This window comes from Cydia strobilella, chromosome Z (assembly GCF_947568885.1).
Source record: "Cydia strobilella chromosome Z, ilCydStro3.1, whole genome shotgun sequence".
NCBI classification, from domain to species: Eukaryota; Metazoa; Arthropoda; class Insecta; order Lepidoptera; family Tortricidae; genus Cydia; species Cydia strobilella.
Window position 1 is genome coordinate 57,386,380 of NC_086068.1, and position 22,316 is coordinate 57,408,695.

General features: G+C 36.3%; 3 protein-coding genes across 5 annotated transcripts in view; 2 read left to right on the plus strand and 1 right to left on the minus strand.

Moving 5' to 3' along the window:
* Positions 1–7,134, plus strand: part of LOC134755159 (SET and MYND domain-containing protein 4) — a 27,307-nt gene extending 20,173 nt beyond the window's left edge. Inside the window, exon 7 of the mRNA XM_063691661.1 lies at positions 6,892–7,134. Within this exon, the coding sequence (XP_063547731.1) occupies positions 6,892–7,083 (192 nt within the window). The 3' untranslated portion in view covers positions 7,084–7,134. The remainder of the gene's footprint in view (positions 1–6,891) is intronic.
* Positions 4,707–10,020, minus strand: LOC134755212 (dynein light chain Tctex-type protein 2B-like). The gene is made up of 5 exons (XM_063691734.1): positions 9,958–10,020; positions 6,290–6,319; positions 5,637–5,757; positions 5,124–5,273; positions 4,707–4,932 (listed from the first exon to the last, which is right to left on the minus strand). Exons 2-5 carry the CDS (start codon positions 6,303–6,305, stop codon positions 4,767–4,769), a joined length of 453 nt encoding a protein of 150 aa, XP_063547804.1. The 5' UTR covers positions 6,306–6,319; positions 9,958–10,020; the 3' UTR covers positions 4,707–4,766.
* Positions 10,021–11,532: 1,512 nt separating this feature from the next.
* LOC134755166 (stress-activated map kinase-interacting protein 1) overlaps positions 11,533–22,316 on the plus strand; it is a 35,754-nt gene continuing 24,970 nt past the window's right edge. The window contains exon 1 of one of the 3 annotated variants that reach the window (XM_063691667.1): positions 11,533–11,952. In XM_063691667.1, the coding sequence (XP_063547737.1) occupies positions 11,618–11,952 (335 nt within the window). In that variant the 5' untranslated portion in view covers positions 11,533–11,617. Of the gene's footprint in view, positions 11,953–19,741; positions 19,866–20,068; positions 20,225–22,316 lie in introns of those variants that run through there. The other 2 variants (XM_063691669.1, XM_063691668.1) reach the window with 2 other exon arrangements.

Genomic DNA, 22,316 nt, shown 5'->3' on the forward strand with positions numbered 1-22,316 from the left:
ACCGAGGGTTCCGTACTTTTTAGTATTTGTTGTTGTAGCGGCAACAGAAATATCTGTGAAAATTTCAACAAGCTATCACGGTTCATGAGATACAGCCTGGTAACAGACAGACTGGAGCGACGTGCGAATTCGCATCAGTTTGATAACCCAACCGCGTAAAACTACGCCCTAAAAATTATAAACTTCAACTCACTGCATTTTTCTTCGCAGTCGGGTAAGAAGAATCCATACTAATATTATAAATGCGAAAGTGTGTCTGTCTGTTACTGTTACCTCTTCACGCTTAAGAACTCATTAACGTGCTCACTAGCGCCACTGCTAAATAATTAAATATTTAAAAAAGGGGGCCGCTACGTACTGTAAGAAACATTATAATAGATTCTACAGTACATATGGTGCTACTTTTTCGCACTAGTGCGGGAATGAGCACTTTTCGTGCATATGTCTAAAGTTTAAAGGGTCATATGTACTGTAAAACGTTGTACGATACACGTGCGAAAAGGTAATTCGCAACTCGTGTCGATTTGAAACACTCCCTGCGGTCGTGTTTTAATTTATCGCCACTCGTTTCGAATTTCCTCTTTTCCGCACTTGTATCGTAAATAACTATTACATGACATATGATGCTACTTTCTCGCACTAGTGCGATAGTTAGCACATTACGCAACTATGTCGAAAATTTAAAGGGCCATATGTAATGTAAAACGGTGTACGATACTGCGGTCGTGTTTTAATTTATCGCCACTCGTTTCGAATTTCCTCTTTTCCGCACTTGTATCGTAAATAACTATTACGTTGCTGGATTCGTCAATCTATGCGTCCGAGGTTAAAACTTAAAACGGCCGTTTTTGTTTCGAGTTCATAGATCGACGAATCCAGCAACATAAAAACTAGTTTGATGAATTCAAAAGGTACTTAAATACAAAATACAGTACGTAGCGGCTCCCTTTTTTACCCGAATTCCAAAAAGGAGAAGGTTATCAATTCGACCGTTTTTTTTTGAATATCTATCATTAAATTTAAATAATCACAATTATGTAGCAGTGGCGTTTGGTATAGAGATAGTTTGAGTCCCGGGGAAGATCATAGGGTAGTATTTATCCCAGAAATCATCCTTTATGGGGGTGAAAAGAGGGGTGGAAGTTTGTATGGGGAGTCGATAAAAAGCAGATTGGATAAAAAACATGGTACCGAAATTACTAACTCCACGCAGACGAAGTCGCGGGCAAAAGCTAGTAATAAATAAAGATAAATTGACATTTAAGCATAATTTTATTTACCTAATTCACCAAACTACTCAGCCATTAAAACTCCTATACAAAATACACTTTTAAAATCTATTCTAAATCAGAGCTAAAAGTTTGTTTTAACATTTCATGCATTATTAGATTGTAACACACTGGTTTAGTTTTTTGTCGGTTGAAAACTCACTGACAATCATAGAGTAACTTATACTAGAGCGGTACTGTCATAGTAAATTTTGTAATCCCAGTAAATTCACTGCCATCTTGCCAAACACACTTTAAAACTAAAAATGAAGATTTATAAAAATACGATAGAATGTATTTAGATATAGATAAATGATTTTTTTTATTTGCATTAATTATTTTTATGATTTTGACCCATGTTCTTTCACTGATATGCGTTAAAATTGTTAAATAACAAACGAAACCGTCAACGCCATCTATTCGACTGTAGGCCAAAACTAGTAGCGCCCTCTGAACGAGAATCAAATTTTCTTGATTTTCGAGGCACGTTTTTTCCTTAGACTGTATCTATCAATTACGGAGTTATATCTATCTTTGCTGACAATATAAAAATACTCATATTTGGACCAGATTATTAATGTGAATGGGATTGGCAACTGTCAAGGATTTGCAGAGATGGCGCCATCATAGCTTGCCCCTTTTTCTATGAGATTTGGCTAAAAGGGCTGGCATCCAGGACATAAACAAAAAATATTGACACAATTCTAGGGACTGACAGGGCAAGCTATGCTGGCGCCATCTGCTAAATACTTCGACCGGCCAACCCCATTTCACAGTAGCAAAATCGTTTGGACAGTTCGAAAAAAAAAACTGATTTGGCTAGTAGTCAAATACCCTATTGTGAACTCGACCGCACTTAATTTGTACATTATGCGGTTACTCTGGGTTGTCAAAATGTCTGTAAACCATGACGCCGTACAGCATTAACATATATGGGGCATTTTCTATTAAAAGGGACCTTATTGTCGATGGCGCTTACGCCGCACAGCTTCGCGCGGCATTGTATTTATATCGGAGCATCGTTAATAATGGCATAAGCGCCATCGGCAATAAGGTTCCTTTTTATAGCAAATACCACATATTATCTTTATTAGATTATTTAGATTTGCGTATGCATGCATAAGTGCGCGTGCGCGGATGTAATATACAAATCCTTATAAACCACGGCACATAGCTTGCGTAACGTAACGTGCACGGCTGGAACATTTGTGGTATTTTCTATAAAAAGGGACGTTATTGCCGATGGCGCTTACGCCATTATAAACGATGCTACGATATAAATAATTAAATACAATGCCGCGCGACGCTGTGCGGCGTAAGCGCCATCGACAATAAGGTCCCTTTTCATAGAGAATGCCCAATTTTAGCGCATACCGTATGCACTCATAAAAAACTAAATGAATATATTAGGTATTACCTGGGTGTCATCCGAATTCTACTCGAGTTTTAAAAGGAGTCCATCTACTTGCTGAATTAGTTTTTCTAACATTAGAAAAAAAGGTAACCAGTTTGTTTTATACAATTAATGTATTTTTTTTTTGTCTTGTGTCTTTTTATTGAAAATATTAAAAAACGCTTTTAAATAATTAGTCTATATTACTTATGAAAGCAAAAGGATGTAATAGATCGTATATGATTTATAATTGTAACATACTTGATGTGACATATTTTTCAAAGTGATTTTTAATAAAAAGACACATCAAGCTAGCTTACCTTCTTTCTAATGCTAGAAAAACGAACTATACAACATAATCTGGAACATAATGGAACATAATGGTCTTATTGTATATCTGCAAGTTTAAACTTATCTGTATGTGACTGTTTGTTTCCTAAATAAATTAAAAAAAAAAAAAAAAACCTACTATACACCTAAACTGTCAATAATATCTTAATTCATAATAACAATTAAAGACAAATAACAAATAATCATTAAAAAAAAATAAGCAAACGCATATGTCAATATAAATAAATAGTTCATAACCTTATGTTGTATGTTGCATTCAACCTATCTATACATAGTCACAACTCATTGAGTAAGTAATACTTAATTACAGGGTGACATCGAAAACGCAATAAGAAATAGATTCAGGCGCCCATTTCACTAACTTAACAATTACATGTAATGAGTAAAACATTTCTGGGTCAGTAAGTAACTACGGTACATAGCGTAATTGTTTAGTTATTGGACCAGCAGTGTACGTAGAGTTGTCAATAACAGCGTGGTAAAATAGAGGCCAGGGGCCTGTGATTTTTTATGTAATATCACCAATATTAATATTTTGTTTGTCTTAATTTTCTGTTTAATAATGTTTGTATTTTTATGTCAATGTAAATTTAATTGTGTCTCGTTGGCGTACGTGTCGCCATTATTTTTAGATTAAGCCAGGTCCCCACAGAAAACCAGCGCCACGCTTTGCCGCGGCACTATGCTGAGTGGGGATCCTTTTTGGCGTCCTAATGTTTTTTTGTCTGCATGCTTTTCTTTTTTATGTACTATGTTGTGGCGTCAAATAAATGTATTTTCTTTCTTTCTTTCAATATATTTTTTTTATACCCCGTCGGTGGCAATCAAGCATACGGCCCGCCTGATGGTAAGCAGTTACCGCAGCCTATGGACGCCTGCAACACCGGAGATATTACACGCGCGTTGCCGACCCTTTAAAAACCTGTACACTCCTTTTTTGATGAACCCCATACTGTAGCCCCTCGGGAAAACCTCAGCAGGCCCCTGGAGTCAACTAACCGGATCAACCGGTGCAAAGTTGGCTTAGGCGGACTCTAGACAGACTTTATGTTCTCAAAAACTCCCTTAATCTTAGTTTTTGAATCGCATCTCCGATGTCACCCTGTATTTTACAAAACCAGTATATGTGCCAGTGCATACTTAATACATTATTCTATGACACACTACGCGATAAAAACGTATAAAAGTCACAATCACATTAATTCACATTTTCAAAATGTTCTTGTTCAACACCAATTGACACCAGTCAGATACATTTGCACGAGCATAACTAATACGTTAAGTATAGCGCTCCTTTAGGATATTGATTATAGAATAGAATAGAATAGAATAGCTTTATTTGGATAGAATAAGTACATTATTCTGTGTCTACAGTTGTAATTCTGACAATTTCTTACTTATTCTGCTATATGTATATAATAATACTAGCATGCAATTTTTTTTACAAAAAATCAAATTTAAATAATAACAATTTCATTAACAATTTTGCTCCTGAACATTTTCGTAGAGAAAGTCTTTGAGGTAATAATATTTTTTATCTAATAAATATCTAGCAAAACTTCTTTGAAATTTACTTAAACTCCTTCATGCAATTCGGTAGCTTATTATACAATTCAATGCACATTGTATGTTTTGACATAGTTGTTTGCAAAATCACCGTGGTCAGTCGCTTATCTGTGCTTTTATAAAAATAGTTAATAAATAAAATCCTCCCTACTCAAATGCAAATGTATCTTGCTGTAGTTCCGCTTGCCTCAGTACATATATATGCCATAGACGGTGCAGTGGCACATTATGCTGCCGTCCTTGTAAAGGCCGTGGACATAGTCATCCGTCTCCGGGTCCCAGAGGCAGCGCTGACCCATCTTGATGCCCGCGCCTTTCATTTCGAGAATCACGGCTTGGACTAGGAGTTTGTACCTGAAATGAGGTAAAAATGTTAAAATGTTCACAGATAATGTATTTCTGATGCCGCTTTGACAACAAATACTGAAAAGTACGGAACGGTGGGCGAGTCCGACTCGCACTTGTTCGGTTTTATTTTTCAAACCCCGACCCCTAGAGACAAAAACTCCCAAATAAAAACTGATAAACAAATATATAAACTGTACCTCTTCATGCCTAACTCCTGAGTCCGCTGTCGCACGCCGTTGGCGATCATCTGCGCCCAGTGCGGCGCCTGGTCGGCGCGGTACTGCCGCCCCGATAATTGCTGTTGCATGGACGTCACTATAATATCGTGTATATTCTCAGCTTGGAACCTGAAATATTATTAATATTACGTTATTGTTGTAGCTTCACTGTCAACATTTTGTTGAGGAAGAGTCTTTGCCCTCAACGCTAGCACTCAACTTCGTAGATCCAGCTAGTTTGAGTGTGTGAATTTGTATACTGATAATACTCATTATGTACACTTAACACTCACTTCTCTCCAAGGCCGGGTCTAACTTCATACTTGGGCGGGTCTAGAGGCTGCACGGGCACAGGGCTGAGAGTGTCGTTTTCATAGGCCTCTGTCGTCTAGCAACATGTATCACTGAACCATGGTTCACAGTGTAAACTTGTGAACCTTATTGGACACACATAAGGTCGACCTTTGGTCATTATGTGCACTTAATACTCACTTCTCTCCAAGGCCGGGTCTAACTTCATACTTGGGCGGGTCTAGAGGCTGCACGGGCACAGGGCTGAGGGTGTCGTCTTCATAGGCCTCTGGCTGCTGCTCCTCAGCAACATCCTCGTTTCCTGGAAATTTTTAATATATGTTAATAATTTAATAAAGTCAAACTCGTAAAGTCAAAAATTATTTATTGTAGAGGGAACAAAATCCAGTCTTAAAACAAGATGACAATAATGTAGATAAAACATTTACAATAAAATTTAGTTTGTTTTGGTTACTACACTAGGCGCAGGCGGTGCAGCCTTTCCAGGGCCGGATTTAAGATACAGCCCGGGGCCTCCACAAAAAAGGGGCCCCCACTGAATAAAATTGTCTATTTTATTTGGAAAATAATTTGGGACCAGGGGGCCTTCACTCCTTTGTTGCCCCGAGACCTCCAGAATTTTAAATCCGGCACTGAGCCTGTCGTGTAGGTTAGGTTAGTAACTTTAAAAATAAACTTTGGAAGAAATATGCCTGTTAAAGTTCTTTAGGCTTTGAAGTGTGTAAAGTCCAAATAACATCGAAAACATTAGCTTTCTTTTTTTCTATATATTCAACTATCTATAGCATGAACTAAACATTTTAAAGAAAGCAATATAAAAATTCAATTCTTACCCTCATCATCCGCCATTGTGGTTCGATTTTCTGAAAATAAAAATGTTGTTAATATTTTAACTTAAAATTAAGGAGTAGCTGAATGGTTCAGGCTCAGCATTACACATTCAAACCAAAAGTGCAGGTTTGCGTCCAAGCCATGTTGTACCCAAGCATTACCCAAGGCAAGGGTTACATAAAACTTATGTACAAGAAAACTGAGTATACAAAAAAAGGTGGCAAAATATTAACGCTTTAAAGTTGCAGAAAGTTTCCAAAAAGTTGGAGTATCTCACAAATAATTTACAAGAAATAAAGGAAGTTTTGAATTTTGGAAATAGGAAATTTTGTTTTCTATACAGGATTATTTTGTTATGTCTGACCATAAGTTTACCACAGAAAATATTACAATTTTGGATATTTATTATCCTCAGTTAAAATTAAAGACTAAAGAGGAATACAGCTTATTCTTTTAATGAATCAATATGTCCTCTTAAATTTTCATTCTCTCTTTCAATATTTTTTTTTTATTATAGCTGACATGGCCAATCATCAAAGAAGAAAGAAAAGAAAGAAAAAGCATTTAAAACCAAAGCCTTTAAAAACAATCTTTCTTCCAACAGGACACAGACATGCTATACCGCCTCGGCAAAGGCAACATGGAAGAAGGCAACTACAGAGAAGCCATGAAGAAGCTGATTGAGGTCCTGAAGCTGTATGACATCACACTCCGGCCCCCGTACCGCTCCTACTATGATTGTGTTCAAGACCTGAGGAGGTCTATGCTTTCTATCGGCAATTATAGTCTCGTGTGAATGTTTTGAGTTGTTTGAATTTTTTTATTATATTAAATGTGAAATAGTAAATATTGTTTTGTTTTGAGAAGGCGTTTCGTGGACTTTTTACATATCCAAATGTACCTAGTCGGCTCATAAGTTCTGTCATATACATAGTATCAAATAAAATCAAAAGTTTAAGTTTATTCCGTATAATTTGTACAGCGTTTGAAAGCTTATAAACTAGAGAATCTAAATGTATAACATTTATTCAAAATGACCGCCATAATTATCTACACAGGCTTGAAGTCTTCGTGGCCAGTCGTCAATGGATTCACGCACCACTTTCATGTCGATATTGGCCACTGCCGTAGCAAGAGATTTTTTCAGCGAGTCTAGATTTGCATGAGGTTTTGAGCACACCTTTTCCTCTAAATACTGCCATATTTTATAGTCTAAAGGATTAAGATCTGGGCTAGAGGAGGGCCAATCTTCATGCCGTATAAAGTCGATTTTATTGGAGGCGAGCCAGGCTTGTGTAGACTTTGCCTTATGGGCTGGAGCAGAGTCCTGCTGGAAAACCCAATGCTGGTTTAGAAACATCGTATGGGATAGTGGTTTCACAATATTAGTCAACACCGTGTCTTGGTACACTTTGGCACTAGTTTTTACTTCTTTCTCACAAAAATGCATACTAGTGACGCCCGCATAAGAAACTCCCAGCCAAACCATCACAGATGAAGGGTGATGACCTCTTTGAATACGGGGAATGCTATTAGACGCTTCTTTACTATTGCGAGCGTACACTCTATCATTTTGTTTATTACAGTTTTCTTCTATGTCAAAAATTTTCTCGTCCGAAAACAGTATACAACGGTGCTTATTTTTAGCGTACTTCTTCAATAAAGCTTTAGATCTTTTAAGCCTTAAAGCTTTAAGCCGACCATTGAGAAGATGGCCAGTTTTTCGTTTATAAGCACGAAGTCTCAGGTCTTGATTAAGCACTCTTTTCACCGTGTTTTTGCTCAAACCCATCTGGAGGGCCATAACTTTTTGTTTCCTAGCGGGATTTCTGGCAATGCGTGCCCTAATTGCTTGTACAACCGCTGGAGTCCTAGCTGTACGCGGACGACCGCTTCTTTTCTTGTCATTTAAACTAGAGACCTCACTGTATCTTTCTATGGTACGATACACAAATATTAGAGAGAATTTTAAATTTTCAAGTAGCTTAAAAATTTTAGTCGGCGAGTGACCACAACGATATAGTGCAATTATTGCGGTACGGCTATCTTTAAGCGTCCACTCCATGTTGAAGAAAACAGAAAATTGCAAAATTATACTACTCAAATATTTAATAAAGATTCGAAATTCAAATGCAGAACGGTTTTTGTTTTAGGAGTTCCAAATTTAAATTTTAAAGGCCAGTGACAGAACTTATGAGCCGACTAGGTATAAGGATACTTAATAGCTATTTCATTCCAACATTAGAAATGCATATACATAAAGATTGGATATAAAGATGTGTCATGTGTTAGGTTAGGGGGACATGATGTGTTGTAGGTGTGCAAGGCTTAGGCCTCTTCAAATAATAATAAGAATAAAGATAACGTGTTTTAACATTCTTTACAATAGCCCAGTCTCATTGTCCACCCAAACTTCAATCCATAGACCGGTATACTGTTCACTTTTTCTACAATAGTCCCAATGCCTGCTGCGACCGGTTCATGGGTGTCTATTGTTGCACCTGTGAACGGGTTCCAGCAGGCGTTCTACATGACATTAAAGCTCTCCAAGGGGCCTCTACGTGTTGGATCTATATCCCCACGCAAGCCTATCAAAAGACCGGGATTTATAGGCCCGTGATATCTAATAAGAATAAAAATAATAAATTTGATTATCAATGAAACAACAGAGAATGTCAGGGGTATCGCGGGGAACCAGGTACAATTAAAATTATTAACAGTTAAAACAACTAACTAACTACATTGGGCACCACATGTTGTAACACATTCTATCAAATATGAATATATTTACAGTCCAAAAAACTAGTTTATTGTTTAAACTGGAGTAGGTAAAAGGTAGTTACCCTAATTTGTGTGTATGTCTTTCCGGTACATGTGACAAGTGTCCCGAACATTTATTATTAGGATTGATTCCAAAAAGTGACACACCCATCTCTTTTCAGGTGATTTAAATACAAAGTTGGAGAAGAATTAATCTGTATACTGGCTGGTATGAATAAAATATCCATATTTGAAGCTATTTCTAAGCATGGTTTCATTTTCAATAAGTATCCCCACTCGATTTTCTCTCAAAAGTGGGAGTCAACAGAACAATTTACTCAAAATATTACTTGATAATTTAAAATTTTTGGCTAACTGTCTCCTTACTATGCAATTAAAGTAATTAGTAATAGCAAGGACAATCCTTGGTAATAGATTATTTTACAAACCGGCCAAGTGCGAGTCGGACTCGCGCACGAAGGGTTCCGTACCATGACGCAAAAAACGCATGCAAAAAAAAACACGTTTGTGGTATGGGAGCCCCACTTAAATATTTATTTTATTCTGTTTATAGTATTTGTTGATAGCGGCAACAGAAACACATTTTCTGTGAAAATTTCCACTGTCTAGGTATCACGGTTCATGAGATACAGCCTGGTGACAGACGGACAGACGGATGGACAGCGGAGTCTTAGTAATAGGGTCCCGTTTAAACCCTTTGGGTACGGAACCCTAAAAAAGCTAAAAGTTCTACCAACAACATACGCCGAATACTCATAGAATTATTGAGCTATTACTGTTGTTATATTTTTAGTGATATAGGCAAATAATAGTAACGTGAACAATATTATAAAAAAAGCGATCCTTATCAATCCAATGCAATAAAATTTAGAAATAAAAAAAAACTAACCTAAAATTATCGTGATTGTTGACAAATGACCGTTGATATTGTTGTTATGACAACTTGGAGGCGTTCGGAAACTCATGAAAGCAATGAAAATATGTCAAACATATTTAAACTCAACTTACACGTACAGTCAGATCAAAGTCAGATACAGCAGTATTATAGTTGGTCAAACCAAATTGTCAGTAAATAGGAACAAAAAAAACTATACTCAGCCTTTTATTTTGGGTGCTAGGACTAGTGTAAGAAAAAGATAGTATGATTCTCTCTGTTTATGTATGAAATGAGACAGTCCTTTGACAAAATATAGTTCGTCAAGCAAATCTTGTCAGTAAATAAGAATAAAAAAACTACACGCATCCCCTTCTTCTGGGCGCCAGCACCAGTGTAAGACAAAGACAGTATGACTCTCTCCGTCTACGCCCGAAATGAGACAGTCCCTTGACAAACTATATATATTCTTTGTAGAGCAGACATTTGAGCAGACCACCAAGACCACTGCATTCTTTGGCAAGGAATCATTGCAACATCGATTATTTAGTAAATAACAATCTGGCAAAAAAGAGTAGACATTAAAAAGTAGCAACACTGTAGTGTCGTCCCTTTCAAATCAATCTAAGAAAAACGGGACGACTACAGTGTTGCCGCTTTTTAAGTTCAACTCTTTTTTTGCCAGACTGGAATGAGGGCTATCGCGTATGAATTCGCCGCTAGGGGCGCTATTGTAGATGGTGGTCTTTTCCATAGTTCGAAATGTCAAATGTCATTTGTCACTTCAATGACTGACAGCTGTTCTATAGTCTTTTGGACCACCATCAACAGAGGCGCCAACTGGTGAGCAAAAAAACGATAGCCCTCATTAGATGAAGACGTATAAATATATGAAGTAAGTTTTAAGCGTTTTACGCTTCCATCTACAAAAATCATAGGCATAGTGTGTGCAAGTAGTTATAGACGCGCCACCGAGCGACCGGGGGTAAGAGAAAGAATATTCATATAAAATTTGGGCAGCATAGGATTTTTTCTCTTTCACTCTTATACATTTCGGTATTTCGCCATCGCCTCCTACCTATGATGCCACCCGGTCAGTGATAAGGACAAAGTATGGCACTATTTTCTCTTTCCTCTTATAGGAATCGCAATAAGACTATCTTTCTCTATCTAAGATTGTCAGGCCCTTGACAAAAATTTATCGATTCGACTGTCATTTCTATCGTACCGTAATAGTACCCTACCGCAAAAGCTCGATCCAGACTACTCGCGCGAAGCCTCGAACGCGAGTGTGGAGAAGATTTCGCTGATTAGCGAACTACCGTAAAACCAGAGGCTTAGTTTATAGGTTATTATAAGTTAGTATAGGTTTAACTAACATAGGCTTAAGGGAATGTACACTAACACTATGGACATTAGTCTGAAATAAAATATATTGATTGATCGATTGATTGATTGAAAACAGCCCTTAATTACCATAGACAAAATAAATAATAATGAAAAAAAAATACAAGAATTCACTATGACACATCTATGACATGACAAGATTGACATGATTATGACAGATAATTATTTGTTTGGGATGGCAACTTGTACATGTGTTTTGAATCGTAGAAAATAGATCGGGGATTTAAGAGTAATTAATCTTGTTATAACATAAATAACTGAAATCACGATGGCCACATTAGATAACAAGATATGGTTGCTCAAAAACATAAGAGACGCGTTCATAGCCACGGATGATACGGGCTTGTGCGAGATTGTTATGGCCGGGGAGGATTTTTCGAAGATATTTCAAGCGAAGGCGGCAGACGAGCGGATCAGGTTGAAAGATGAGAGGTTGTGCCGGCCGAGCACGAGCCACGGGCGGGACGGCATGGGCAACATATCGGAGGATGAGGACCAGGAGATCGTGACTCAGTTCGACGCGTATCCTCAGATGGAGGATAGCGAGGAGGACGACCTCATTAGCGGCAGCTACATACGTTATGATGATATTGGAGGACACAGGTATGCAAAACGTTTTTATTTGAGTTTCAGAAATTGGGTAGATATCACTGTGTGTTTGGTTACTATTAATTAAGAATATAATATAACCATTTTTATTTTTCTCTAGTATTATCTGCAATCAGTCAGACTATAAGCAGATTGGTTGAATGCTTTATATCATGAAGAGCGAGTCCTCCAGCGAGGACTTCTACTCATTTATCTTTAACCATTAAATACCTTCAATTTTGGTACAAAGCTATGTCGGAGATGCATGGTCATAATAGGAGATATTACTGCAATGTTCTGCCACCAAAATGCAGCACTGGCCTTTTTAGTAAACCACAGAGTAACTTATACATACTGTACCTTTAATAGGTTTTTGACAAGTTTTCAGAGATAATAAAATATGACATTGATGCATTAAGGCGGTTTGTTTACAGAGGATCTGCCTCTTTATCGCTCGAATATGCAAGAGTGACATAGATGTTAGATAACGAAATTTCGATATTCTTGTTTTGCGATAGACCCTCAGATTGTGGTAGTGGCGCCACCTATGAAGAGTTTTGCGTAATATTCCCTATTGATTAGGCTCCAGGATCCCTTAAATTGGTAAAAATGTTTTATTTTATTATTTTGCGTTTCTAAACTGAAATGGAGTCAGTGTAGGAGTTAATCATGGTAACACCATGCTTAACTCCTAGACTGACTTTTCCACACCACTCATTGTTGTTTATCAATAGGGAATATTATGCAAAACTCTGCATAGGGGGCGCCACTACCACAATCTGAGGGTCTACCGTGAAACAAGAAAATCAGGACCAATATGGCTAGTGTAAAAATCTTTTTCCATACATTTACTATGGAGAAAACGTGAAATTTTATTTACAGTTTTCTATCTCGCCAATCAGTCCTGTTACGTTTTAGGACCATAATACTGTATGGAGACATTACTGTAGGACTGATGGGCGAGATAGAAAACTGTGAATAAAATTTCACGTTTTCTCCATAGTAAATGTATGGAAAAAGATTTTTAAAATGTGTAAAAAGTAACAGTGGTCACTTTTTACACTAGCCATATTGGTCGTTTTATTTTCACATTAGTTTGAGAACTTCTAAACAAATTTTGTATCACTCATTGCCATAGTTTCATCGCCATGGTCAACTTTTCCTTAAAGTCGTCGTCAATAGAACTTCCAAACAATGTAAACAAACCGTTTTACCTTCATTATTTTGTAATCTCGCTCTTTAAAAGGACAACCATGACCTTATCAACAGTCTATATACTTAAATATTTTAATTATATAAATGTTTAGTTAAATTAAATGTTAATTATTAATATTTCAGCGCAAATAACCTTTGTAAAAATGTTAGGTTATGTGTGTCGCCATGATAATGTATCTCATATAAGGAAAGAAACCCTGTTTTGCCGCCCCTTGTAGCCTGCCGCCCCGGGCCATAGCACCCTTGGCCCTAGGGTAAATATCGCCGCTATACTTACTCAACCTGTATCTGCAACACTCGTTTGATGACAAAAACACCTGTGTTCCGAATGAAAGAAAAGTGACATTTCCATCAAATGATTGTTGCAGATATGAGGTTGAGTAAGTATAGCGACGATATGCCCCCTTGGCTCTAGGGTAAATATGCCCCCTTGGCCCTAGGGTAAATGCCCTTTGCGGCCCACCATACAAGACAAATTTGCAGTCAAATTCGAATCAATGGTATTATAAATTAGAAATTTGTTTCATTTTAAAATCAAACAAACAAACAATTAATGCAACTATGTTCCATTTAATTATGATTTTCAATTCATGGGCAATTATTTGTACTAGTATTATATCCCCGGGGATCGCTAGAGGTACACCATGTCTTGTATTTTGTAATAGTAGTGTGTGTGTGTGTGTGTGTGTGTGTGTGTGTGTGTGTGGGTGTGTGTGTGAGTGTGAGTGTCTGTGAAGTGACATAAATATATTCCATACAATAAAAAAAATTAACAATTTGTTATAGTCGTCGTCAACAGAACTTGCAAATAATGTAAACAACTATGACAGATCTTGTTAGCATTAGACACATAACCTAACATTTTTACGAAGGTTGTTTTCCCTGAAACATTAATAATTAACATTTAATTTAACTACAAATTTTGGTAAAAACATGTGCGAGAAAAAGGTCATTTTTGACAAACTTCCCATACCAGCTTTTGATCCTGGATAGGAATGGGATCGATTGGCATCAAAAAAAAAAGTTTGTCAAAAATGAACTTTTTCTCGCATCCCATATGTTTTTTTTTTAAATCTGTAAACGCCAATTAATTTGAAATCGAGGGAAGGTCTTCTAAGACCGTTTTCGCGTAGCAGCATGGGATCTGGTAGCTGCCCTCACTGACCCATTTAGAAATTCCACCCTGTATAGATTGTTGATAAGGTCATGCATGGTTGTCCTTTTAAAGAGCGAGATTACGAAGTAATGAAGGTTGGCTACTAATGTAACCGATGTAAGTAATGATGGTTGTGTTGGTTGATTATTGTGTTGAGTTGGTTAAATGGTTTGTTTGCATTATTTGCAAGTTCTATTGTTCGACGACTACTGTTTTATCGTGATAATTGACCATAATGCCTCAATCATAAAATGTTGTTTTGATGTTGGTTTATTTCTTACTGAATCTGAAAACCACAATACTCATTATTATATAAATAAATAAATTTTACAGGACATTCTTACACAGATTGACTAAGTCCCACGGTAAGCCCAAGTAGGCTTGTGTTATGGGTACTCAGACATATAGTATATAAATACTTAAATACATAGAAAACACCCATGACTCAGGAACAAATATCTGTGCTCATCACACAAATAAATGCCCTTACCGGGATTCGAAACCAGGACCATCGGCTTCACAGGTAGGGTCACTACCCACTAGGCCATACGGTCGTCAAATATGATCAGATTGATCAGTTTTCTGCTTCAGCAATGTATGTAGATGTAGAGATGTAGATGTAGTGTAGGGACGCCCGGCCGGAAGCAGGCGGGCTGTCGATCACATGTCGTGTTCATTCAGCCCAATCCGGCGGCATTCCCACACCATTCTCCTCAAATCTTCTTGTTATCCTGCAGAACAGAAGGACATCTTTAATTTCGATATCCTTTAGTTCGTTTTCTTCTAGTATGTCTCTACCGAATGTATTATAACGCGGTGCCGCGTACATAGTGCATTCTGCTAGTAAGTGTAAGCTAGTTTCCTCCCTACCACAGTGTGGACAGGAGGCGTCTGCACTGATTCTCATTATCTTAATCATCATCATCAGCAATGTATGACTAAAAATTCTATCAATATTCAATAAAAGATCGAAATGTAGTACCAGAGTAGATTTTTGATGGGGTATATTTAATTGGATGAAGGTAAATGGGAATAAGGGTTTCCTCGCAACGGCGAAAAATATCAGATCATAATATGGTATTTTCAATCAGCTTTGGGTAATTTATATGATTCACATACACTATATTGTTTTGGTGGTGAGCTTTCATCTTCATAACGTATACCATGTTTTTAGGGTTCCGTACCCAAAGGGTAAAAACGGGACCCTATTACTAAAGGGGCCCACTGACTATCAGTCCGCCGGACGATATCGGCCTGTCAGTTAGAACAAAAATTTGACAGTTCCGAACAACTGACAGGCCGATATCGTCCGGCGGACACATTGTCAGTGGGCCCCTTAAGACTCCGCTGTCCGTCTGTCTGTCTGTCACCAGGCTGTATCTCATGAACCGTGATAGCTAGACAGTTGAAATTTTCACAGATGATGTATTTCTGTTGCCGCTATAACAACAAATACTAAAAAGTACGGAACCCTCGGTGGGCGAGTCCGACTCGCACTTGTCCGGTTTTTTTTCTTTAGCCTTCTCTTTGACAAACAGATATGAGTCGACATTTTCTCTTGTCTTCACTGTATCCTTCCTGATCTCTTTCTATTTAGTTCCTTAAGGGGCCCACTGACTATCAGTCCGCCGGAAGATATCGGCCTGTCAGTTGTTCGGAACTGTCAAATTTTTGTTCTAACTGACAGGCCAATATCGTCCGGCGGACTGATAGTTAGTGGGCCCCTTTAAACTTTTATGTATTGCCCTTGTATTTCTAAAATCAAAATGGATAAGGACTCAATTTAAGATTTAACTTTGTATAAAAGGAATAGGATGTTTAACTTACTGATGATGTTAAATACATTTTGTGATCAAAAAATTTGTCATGTACAGTCGAGGCAAAAAATCTATCATATTCCTATTTTCTTGCAGACATTCATAAGAAAATATGTGAAATTAGACTTTATATCATGTAAAGAATGATTGTATTGTATCATCATCACGATCATATATTTTATATCAGGGATGTTGCGAATATTCGCATCCGCAACCGCGGAACTTCACATTATTTTCAACATCCGCATCCGCATACAATCGATGCGGAGCTTAATGCGGATGCGGATGTGGAACAGGTAGGTGCAGGAACGTCTTAGCGGCGACGTAAGTGCTAGGTAATTTCGTCATTAGCCAATAGGAATCTCGTTTCGTTTTTCTGATTCGTCGATCAAGCACTTTAGCCAATGACGGACAGCGACAAGTAGTGAAAAGTTTGATTTATTCGGACTTTAGTATAGTAATGCGATTGTGGGGCATCTATATTCTTGTTCAAATACTAAGTTTCGTTTTTCTTTTAAATAAATATTTCTAAAATATTTGACGCTTTTTATGTGCCTAATCTCGACATCCGCATCCGCGGATGTCAAAAGATCGGCATCCGCAACATCCCTGTTGTATATACTCACGTCCCACTGCATGTGGCAACATAGGCAGCCACGTTAGCCCAATGCGGATTGGGGACGCACCCCAAATAAAGTATGTTATAAATATTGAATTTCTTATTTAAAAACACTTAAAATGAATCTTACCAACAATAAAACCTAGCTGGATCGCTTTTTCACCCTCGTTAGCGTCGGGTTTGAAAATTAAATCGAATCATTACTTTACAATTTAATACCCACCGGTGTACCGCGAAAACTAAACTAATTATTTTAAAAATGTACTCTAGTGTGATCGAATTATCCTTTTCATACGCCCATCATATTGTTAATTGCATCGAAATCGCTGTAGCCGTTTTTTGAGAAATTACCAAAATAAATATGCAAATGTATCTGAAAAAATATTATAGATTATTTTCCGCTACTGTAGGTACTGGCTTATGTTACGTGATTTTCATGGTACTTGATATGCATTATATATTTATTTTCAATTAATCTTAGTTTTATTGCATTGCACATCACATTAAAAATAGTTATAGTTATAGGGTGCAAAGTTGTATTTTACCCGCGAGTGTGGAATTGAAACACGAGCAGTAAAATACATTTGCACCCGTGTGTAACACAAAACTTTTCCCCTCACTATAGCGAGGAAAGTGCAACATCCACAGGCGTTAGATCATCTTCATCAACTGGAATCACTCATTTTTGTACGATATTATAACAAAAAACTGGAAATTCTGTACTTTTACGTGAGAAGTTTTTAAGTAAAAATTTTGTTGACAATGTTGACATTTCTGACGTATGAAATATCAATGATGCGTTTTGAAATTGCATCGACTTAACTTGTGCGTTCAGAATTATATTTAACATAATTATTAAAAAACAAACGTTTATTATGGAATTTTAAGGTTTATGACTTCAAAACATTAAATAAAGCTAAATCTGGTATTTTTTATTAGATTCTCAAACCATTTATTTAATGATAATTAAATAAATGGTTTAAATAATTAAATAATATCGAACGAACCATTATTATGAGCGTTTTACGTTTTGTTATCTGTCAAGCTACTTAAACACGCCCCATCCATGGTCAATTTACTTTCCCCACTAGTGGATAAAATGCGTTTTTCCCCGCTTGTTTTAAAGGATAAAAGACGGCTTTCCGAGCTAGTGAAGGGAAAAAAATATTTCTCATTTGCTATACTGTCACAAATAACAGAAGTTCAAGATGATTAATAAAAATGTTTGTTTTAATACAATCTTATTTAAGATTAACAGATTTTTTTTAAAACCTGTTTGTTTCATTACGTTTATTACAGACGCTTAGCGAAGTTGGTTTTACCATTTTTGTACCCGAACTAGAAATTCTATTACACTTTACACTCACTTATTGTTATAGCAAAGTAGACTTTCTAGTCTACACATACAGTCGTCTAAACATTCTAATGGATTAAGGTCACTATATCTCACACCTTTGTATGACAAAATTTTGCTTAGGTATGAGCTTGCCTTTAATCGATATTGTTTCCCCAAGCAATACTTTTATAACGTGAGCTTTATTTCGGACACACTAAGGTTGCTTTTAATTGAATTTAAACATTGAATTTGCAAATGCTGACAATGTACAAGAGCTGTGATATTTGCGGGTAGGTATAAGATATTTTACTCTTTATTGCTATCATTTTAAGGCTTGTATGTATACTTTTGAATTTATTTTAGACACGAACTGTACATGTTCTAAGAACTTGACGCTAGTAGGGGAGAGTGGGGTAAGACGGATTAGCGGCTTTATATATCGACACGACTGACCAACGCGAATCCCGTTATTGCATGAAGATGCGTCGCCATCGTGGCAATCAGTTCGCAAAGTGACCGGCTAGACAAATGCTGTCGTTAATTATTTATTTGCAAATAAAACAGTTTTTGCAATATTGTTATTTTTGTATTTTATTTGGTTTGGGTTTGTTGCCTTAATATCACCAGCACAAATATAGTGTTAATTTATTCTTATGGACCGGCAGTCACGCCAACAGCTAAGGACTTGTTGGTTTCAAATACGGAATGGTTTTTTTACAAAAAAAAAAACGAATTTCATTAGGCACATGGGGCCAAGACGGGGTACATCTTTCCCGCCGGAGTTTTAAAGTGATGAAGAATTGCGAATTTGAATGTACATATTTATTTCTTCTCTTGTAGAATGGTAAAAAGTATAAAAGAAAGTCAAATAGAGGAGAGTGGTCAGAGGAGGCCAAAAAGTGGTGGATGCTGTTATAGAAGGGAAGATGGGTACATGTTAGTTGCAAAATTGTTGACATTCTTTAATATTTATTGTTTTAAATTTTATTATTATTGTGAATTATGTTTCTGTTCTTATTTATTATTTTTGTAATTGATTTGATTATTGAAGCATGAATACCTTAGACTAGCGCATGTTTAACTTAGTTTATATAGGTAAACAAATTCGTACGCCTAGCGGCAAAACATAGCGTTCGCAATATGCTCTAACTATAAGACCAATACAATGTACCTATGTTATAACGAATAAATGCATTCTGATTCTGATTCTGCAAAAAAAAACATTTTTGTCCCTCAGACGACTTAAGAAATAAAAGTAATAACAGTTCATGAGAAGTTATCAGACGAAGGTACTAATAGCCAAAAATTATAGTCTGGTTTAACCCCTAAAAATACTGTTTATATGAATCAGTCTTATCACACCATCTTGCCCCATAGGGGTACTTCGTCTTACCCTACCTAGGGAACAAGATGGGGCAAAGGCACCTTTTGCATTTTTTTTAAATTATTTTTTAATTATGTAACTAGAGTTCCTAGTAAGTGTTGATTATGAAAGATTGATTACCAAAGATAAAATTAACAAAACCTTATAAAGAATATCTAGCATTTTCAGTTTTATTGGAATTGAAACGTTAAATACCCCGTCATGCCCCACTCTCCCCTACTGTGCTGTGTGTGTGCTGTGTGTGCTGTGCTGTGCTGCTGTGTCAGCCATTTTCAGGTCTCTGCGAACATACGTTATTTCTTTCTCACACATCAGTCAGAGAACAACTTGGTTTTGTTTGTGTGTTAATTTGTTTTTACTATGGATTTTCCGGGATTTGACCAGCCTTTAGACTATTATAGGTATTTATACATTTTTTTATCATTGTTTAGTTATGTACTTGTTTATTAATTTGCTCTGTAATTTGCAGTTAAAGTTGCGATTAACATCAATTTAGAATAAGTAAGCAAGTTATAAGAATAAATCAAAAAAATAGGGTAGACTGTGTATTTTCTGCACACCCGGTTTTTAAAATAATGCGTAAGGTTATGTGAAGGTGGTTAGCGTTAGCTGCAGTGCAGACGTGTCCGAAATATTTTTATATTTAAATATTGTTGTAACCGATCTAAGACTCAGACTAGATTTGTTTGTATGTTAGTTCGATTCTAACTATGATGGATTTTCCGGGATTCGACCAGCCCTTACGCTCAGACGATTTTGGGTAAATATAGATTTTTAATTATATTTCTTTATTACATTTCTTTACAGTTTCGATTTTAAGTTAATTTATTATTGTGTTTTTATTGTATTGCTAACTTTTAAAAGTATTTATACCTATACATTTTCGAGTTTTTTAAGGTAATTTTCTAAAATGGGGTAGACCGCTCATCATTTACTGGCTTTCCTCTGAACAAAAGTACCTATTTAAAGAGTTTTTTTCAGAAATATCTGCATTACTAAGCAAAACTAAGTAAGCATAATATGTAAATATTTTTAGTAATAGTCCAGCAGGCATTATTTGTGTCTGTTTCAATATTCTCGACTTACCCTACCTGTGCCATTGAATGCGAATTAATTTTATTTTGTGCGTTTGTGTATTTTAGATCATTTCATTTCATCATTTATTGAATGCCAACCATGGTATTACAAGGTGTTTACAAATAATAGTAAAATTATGGAGTACAGCATGGACCCTGCTAGGGCGAGACAAGTCTTAAAATATAACTTAACCTAGAAAATAAATTATAATTTACGATTCGTACAATTCCGTTCCGTCGTTCATATATTCTTCGAGAGTGTAAAAGGCTTTACTTATCAAATATTGTTTTAGTTTTGTTACAAAGATCGTGTATTTCTCTTCAGCTACTATATGACTAGGTAAGTTATTGTAGACTCTCATTGACATGGAATGTGGTTCGTTTAAGATCATTTAGAGTTTGGCTATTTCCATCCATAATAGATGGATACAGTCTAAGGAAAAAACGTGCCTCGAAAATCAAGAAAATTTGATTCTCGTTCAGAGGGCGCTACTAGTTTTAACCTACAGTCGTATAGATGGCGTTGACGGTTTCGTTTGTTATTTAACAATTTTAACGCATATCAGTGAAAGAACATGGGTCAAAATCATAAAAATAATTAATGCAAATAAAAAAAAACATTTATCTATATTTAAATACATTCTATCGTATTTTTATAAATCTTCATTTTTAGTTTTAAAGTGTGTCGACAGATGGCAGTGAATTTACTGGGGTTACAAAATTTACTATGACAGTACCGCTCTAGTATAAGTTACTCTATGCCTTAGGTTATGGTTTCCTTTACAAAGGTCTTTAGCTTGGGTATAGAGATAAATGTGTTTTTTAGATATGTAGATAGATTTGTATAATTAGTTTATAGTTGACCTTGCTCTAGATAATAGGGTATTTGACTGTATTTGAAATAAATTATTTGCATATTTAAAATAAATAAATTATATGCATGAAATAAAGCACCAGAAGATTAACAGAGTAACGTAGACAGCACTTATTTTTGGATACAATTTATATTTTAGAACTCGTTTAAAACTATAAAGAGTAGGTAATTTTATTGTGACGTCACATGCTAGTGTTTTATATAAATTCCATAGTAGCAAAATCGTTTTGACAGTTCGAAAAGAGTAACTGATTTGAAAAGAGACAAATACCCTATTGTATAAATGTAAATAGTAACTAAATCTATTTAAGTGTGAAGAGGTAACAGACAGAGTTATTTTCGAATTTATAATATTACTAATAGCTTCTGCCCGCGGCTTCGTCTGCGTGGAGTGATGATGATGATTGATAAGAACCATCCGACGTCCTTCTCCGGGCTTTATACTATCTCCATACCAAATTTTATCTAAATCGGTTCAGCGGTTTAAGCGTGAAAAGGTAACAGTCAAACAGACAGTTACTTTCGTATTTAATGTTAGTAGGGATTAATACGCGTGCGTATGAGTTGATCTTAGCTTATAAAATAGGTGCCACAGATTGAGCTGCAATGTTTTACAAGGCATTCTTACTTCAATAATTCGCAGTTTAACAGGTCTATTAGTATCTAAAGGGGCCGACTGATTACCAGTCCGCCTGCAGTCTTTGGCCTGTCAGTTGTTCGGAACTGTCAACGTTTTGTTCTAACTGACATGCTAATATCGTCCGGCGGACTAGTAATCAGTGGGCCCCTTTAGGAAAATTTTCGTCATAATCATAATTTCTCTTATTTTAATTATGGGATTTCCTTTGATATGCCTTTAGTTTTCCTTTAATTTCCAATGTGATAACGTGTAGTGTGTGTAA

What these genes read in the sequence shown, in the direction of transcription:
- LOC134755212 (XM_063691734.1), bottom strand. An exon ending in AGACCCGGCCTTGGAGAGAA is followed by an intron (nt 5,274 to 5,636) that starts GTGAGTATTAAG and finishes ATAATATTTCAG; the next exon opens with GTTCCAAGCTGAGAATATAC. An exon ending in CAGGAGTTAGGCATGAAGAG is followed by an intron (nt 4,933 to 5,123) that starts GTACAGTTTATA and finishes ACCTCATTTCAG; the next exon opens with GTACAAACTCCTAGTCCAAG.